The sequence below is a fragment of the Medicago truncatula genome, chromosome 6 (assembly GCF_003473485.1).
Source record: "Medicago truncatula cultivar Jemalong A17 chromosome 6, MtrunA17r5.0-ANR, whole genome shotgun sequence".
In the NCBI taxonomy this organism is placed as follows: Eukaryota; Viridiplantae; Streptophyta; class Magnoliopsida; order Fabales; family Fabaceae; genus Medicago; species Medicago truncatula.
The window spans coordinates 22,034,970-22,040,107 of NC_053047.1; the positions used below are offsets into that span (position 1 = coordinate 22,034,970).

General features: G+C 35.7%; 1 protein-coding gene across 1 annotated transcript; it reads left to right on the plus strand.

The window, feature by feature from the left end:
* The first annotated feature begins 340 nt into the window (after window positions 1–340).
* Window positions 341–2,091, plus strand: LOC112418162 (interaptin-like). Its single transcript, XM_024774435.2, has 2 exons — window positions 341–1,569; window positions 1,653–2,091. The coding sequence occupies exons 1-2, from the start codon at window positions 341–343 to the stop codon at window positions 2,089–2,091; spliced, it is 1,668 nt and encodes a 555-aa protein (XP_024630203.1).
* Window positions 2,092–5,138: the final 3,047 nt, after the last annotated feature.

A 5,138-nucleotide genomic window follows, 5' to 3' on the forward strand; every position in this document is an offset into this window, starting at 1 on the left:
GGGAGATTATGGGCTAGCAAATCACCGTGGTCGCCTAACCCATGTGTTCAGACCTGCTAACCCTGTTACTTTCGACATCAAGGCATTAATTCAGAATGGATTGAAGGAAAGACAGTTTGATGGGACAAAGACCATTAGCCCTCATGAACATTTAAGCCACTTTGCTGAAACCTGTGAGTTTTGTGTTCCTCCAGCAAATTTTAGTGAACACAAAAAGAAACTCAGGCTATTCCCGTTCACTTTAACCGGTAAAGCTAAAGACTGGTTATTGACTTTTCCTAATGAGACCATTCAAACATGGGATGAGTTAGAGCTTAAGTTTTTATAGAAGTTTTTCCCTATGTCCAAGTACCTAGATAAGAAACAAGAGATAGCCAACTTTAGGCAAGGGGAAGGTGAGTCACTTTATGATGATTGGGAAAGATTTAACTTGCTATTGAAAAGATGCCCTGGCCATGAGTTCTCTGACAAACAATATCTCCAAGTCTTCACTGAGGGGTTAACTCAGAGCAACAAAATGTTTCTAGATGCTTCAGCTGGGAGTAGTCTAAAGGTAAAAACTGATCATGAAGTTCAAACTCTGATAGAAAACATGGCCAACAATGAGTACCGTGCTGATGTGAAAAAGAAAGAAAGAGGTGTTTTTGGGGTAAGTGACACTACTTCCATACTAGCTAACCAAGCAGCCATGAATAAACAAATTGAAACTCTAACCATGGAGTTACATGCTTATCAATTGTCCAACAAACAACAACAAGCAGCTGCAATAAAGTGTGATTTGTGTGCTGAGGGCCATCCTAATGGTGAGTGTGTACCTGAAGGAGCTAGTGAAGAAGCCAACAATGTGAACTATCAAAGGCAAAACCTCTACTATAATTCAGGCTTGAACAAGCACCCTAACTTGAGTTACTCCAACGACAATACCTTGAATCCTTTGATGCCTAATCCTCAACAACAACAACAACAAAGAAAGCCTTCCGGTCTTGAAGAGACAATGATGAATTTGATGAAGATGGCTCAAGGTAACTTTGAAGAAATGAAGAAAAGTCAAGATATTGAAAGGAAAAACAATGAAGCCTCAAGGAAATTGCTTGAAACACAACTTGGGCAATTAGCTAAGCAGTTGGCTGAACAGAACAAGGGGGGATTCTCAGGTAATACTAAGGAGAACCCTAAAAATGAGACTTGCAATGCTATTGAGTTGAGGAGCAAAAAGGTTTTGACACCTTTAGTTCCAAGAAGTCAAAAGAAGGTTGATGAAGAAGTTGTAGAGGTAGAAGAAGATGGCGAAGCTGAAAAGAATGTTGAGGAAGTAGTTGAAAAAGAAACTGAACATGATGTAGTTGAAAAAGAGAGTGATCAAGGTGTATTTGAAAATGAAAGGAAGAAAAAAACAGAGGTCGAAAAAAGTGAGAAGTTAATAGATGAAGACTCGATCTTGAGGAAGTCTAAGAGCCAAATATTGAAGGATGGAGATAAACTACAAGTCATTTCATCTTATGTGAAGCTTCCATACCGTCATCTAGCCAAAAAGAAGAAGAAGGAGGAAGGACAATTCAAGAAATTCATGCAACTCTTCTCACAACTTCAGGTGAATATTCCTTTTGGTGAAACTCTTGATCAAATGCCTATTTATGCTAAATTCATGAAAGAAATGTTAACGGGGAGAAGAAACCAAAAGATGATGAGAACATTGCTCTTTCCGAGAACAATAGTCTTATTCTCCAAAGGAAGCTTCCACCTAAGCTAAAAAATCCTGGTGCTTTTCATATCCCTTGCTCCATTGGGCTGGTAGACATTGGTAGAGCTTTATGTGATTTAGGGGCCATTATCAATTTGATGCCCCTTTCAATGATGAAGAAGCTTGGAGGTGGAGAGCCAAAACCGACAAGAATGACCCTCACTCTAGCTGATCGGTCAATCTCCTATCCTTTTGGTGTGCCTGAAGATGTACTAGTTAAAGTTAATGATCTAGTATTTCCTGCTGATTTTGTAATCTTGGATATGGCTGAAGATGAAGATATGCCACTCATTCTAGGAAGACCTTTCCTTGCAACAGGTCGTGCCTTGGTTGATGTTGAGATTCCATAACGAGCAAGTGGTATTCAATATCTTCGAAGCTATGAAGCGTAACAACCTAATTCCCGATGATAATTATTAAATATTAAAAATATGTTTAATAGAGAGGATGTTACAAATTCATCATTAATCATATAAAAGCATTACCACTTCTTTTTTTATAGTAAAGATTGTCAAACAGAGGAAAACAATTCACTGATTGTATTAATAAGATTATTTACATTATTTAACATCATAAAAGGAAAGTAACAAAGTTTCCAAGATTCAACTCAAACTGCAATTAAAAATTAAATCACCAACCCCACCCTAGTGTTACAATATCAGAGCTCGTAGCGACTACAACTTATTCAACTACTAAACAAAAAAACCAAACGGAAGGCATCCCATCATCTCCATCCTCTAAAACGTCCCACAACTACTCCTTGTCAACCTGAGTATCTGTACTCAGGGTACAATCACCGTTCAGAAAACAACACAACAAAATAAAGGGTAAGAAATCCTGCCATAACAAAATAATAGGGAAAAGCATGCACATTAAATAAATATCAAAAGAATACATTCTCCACTATCTCATCATTCTCAATAGTTACTATGTATAATCTCTTCATTTTACATGTCACAGCAACACATCATATTCACACTCAAACACCCAATACAACATCATCATATATATGCATATGGACTCTCCTAATGACGTATATGATTGTGGTACCACACCTATCGTCATAATTTTCCAGAGCTATATTACTGGACTTTCATCGTCATAATTTGCCAGAGATATGTTACTGAACTTTCATCGTCATTTCGTCATCATGATTCCTAGACACGACTCTATATGCATGCATGAGACAGACTCTTCAAGTATTAAAAGATCATAACATCATCAACAAATTAGAATCATAAATTCGGACTCTTCCTATTATGCACAACATCAAGACAAATACATCATCGTCATTCACATCATCATTATAAGTAAACATCGTCATTCTCATCATCAATGTATATTAGACACCATCATATAAGTCATCATCATAATTATACGTCATCATTGTCATAGTCAATATATATATATACACACACCACCCTCATCATCATCATAGGTAAACATCATTACTCTCATCATCATACTGATATAGTTATCGTCATCATCATCATCACTAACATATAAACATTATCATTTCTCATCGTATTTATTTAATTACATATATATAATATCTTCGTCATCACTCTTCGTCACATTATGGATTCCTCATTATTCATCTCTATCAACCGTTTATATCACCATTGCATCTCTTCACTAATCCAACCCTTATGCGTAATTCAATTCTACGTCAGCTTCCCTATATTTTATTTTCGTATTCATTTTACGAACATACATTATTCTCTCGTCTATTCTAGGCTCTATAAACTTTATTCCTAATATCATACCCTATTCCTCATTCTTGGTCTCAAGTTGTTTTCTTATTCGCTATCATTACATGCAAAGTCTCCACTCTATATATCTAGGTTTTTCCTCACAATTGTTATTAACTGTTTCCTACTTATTCTCCTCAATAAAACGACTTTATATCTTATTAGTTGTTCTCACGTTCGTCGTCATCTATACATCGTCCGTCCCCTAATCTTAACTTCATTTTAATTTTAAAGTTATTATCTAACCTAATACTTCATTATAATTTGAGGTTTCATTCTCTTAATACCGGTCGTTATTATATTCGTCACTCATTACAACTACTACCTCTTATCCTCTTTCCTATGCATCTTGATCCCTGCTAATCGATCCTCTTCATATTCATCGTTATCATCATTCCTGTTATGTTTTCAGTCCTTAATATACAACTCCTTACCTTCCCTTACATTTCTTCTTAACGATCTTCTCATCGTTTATGATCATATTCTTTATTCATTTTTTACACCTTATACGTTACTATCTAACACTCATCTTAATTTCTTTAACTACCTTGGTTCATTCGCTCTTTCACTCAACGGTATTCTTAGACTCATTATTGGTTTAAGGAGATCATATTTCAACTCATTAGTTATTCAGAAAAGAACCTACTTCACATCCCATATTATCATTGTCTTATACCCTTTTTACTAAATCGTGTGTTTTTAGTCTCACCATATACCCACACTATTTGCTCTAGTAATTTCTCGTCTTATTACCCTTAATCAACTTGATATCCTTTCTCAATGATATTAGCATCCCCTAAATTACCCAATGCTTTAACTCCTACTCATAACATAACCCACTTCATCATTTACTCGTCACCCAAAACAAGACATGTCATCGTCATTACTCGTCATTCACAAAACATCATTAATTATGATATCATTCATCCTCACCATTCAACAATTATTATCTGAACATAGATCCCCATCACACGACAATAAGTTCTCAGCATTAATCAACATCTTATACGGGCATATGTACACATCATATTCCTTCGTTACTCATTACTGCATTTTAGAATCTACTCTCGTCATTCGTTCTCTCCATTACCACGTCTTTCACCCTAGTAGTATACCCCGTTATCCATTCTAATTTAAGTATTAACCTCTCAATTAATATTCCTCATAGCGTCTACCGTATTTATCTTTCGCTTTCTATTTTCAAGCCATCTTGACACAATTAGATTCTCATAGGTTACTATCCTCGGTTTCTAATTACGCTTAAACCCACTCCTTCATTAAGTTATATAGTTTAGGACCCTTACTCTTACCTTTCTCTTTAACAACCTTCTTAAACTCTATTATTTTCTAGGACGTTTTAAGGCTCATTGAACAGATTATGATGAAGTTTCACAAAAAACGAAGCATGACCCTAGTACGGTAATTTGACCATAACTCAAGTTGTATAGGTCTGGTTGAGGTGAAACCAAAGCCATCGGAATGGAAAATGGTTACAAATAAAAGTTTTTGTTTGTTAAGTTGTGCTGACAAAATCAGGGGCCGAATTTACAAAATCGGGGCCCGATTTTTGTCGAATCAAAACACTAAGAAAGGAGTTTTTCCCCAATTAATCACTTTTGAATCACTTAACTCAATCCCTACACACC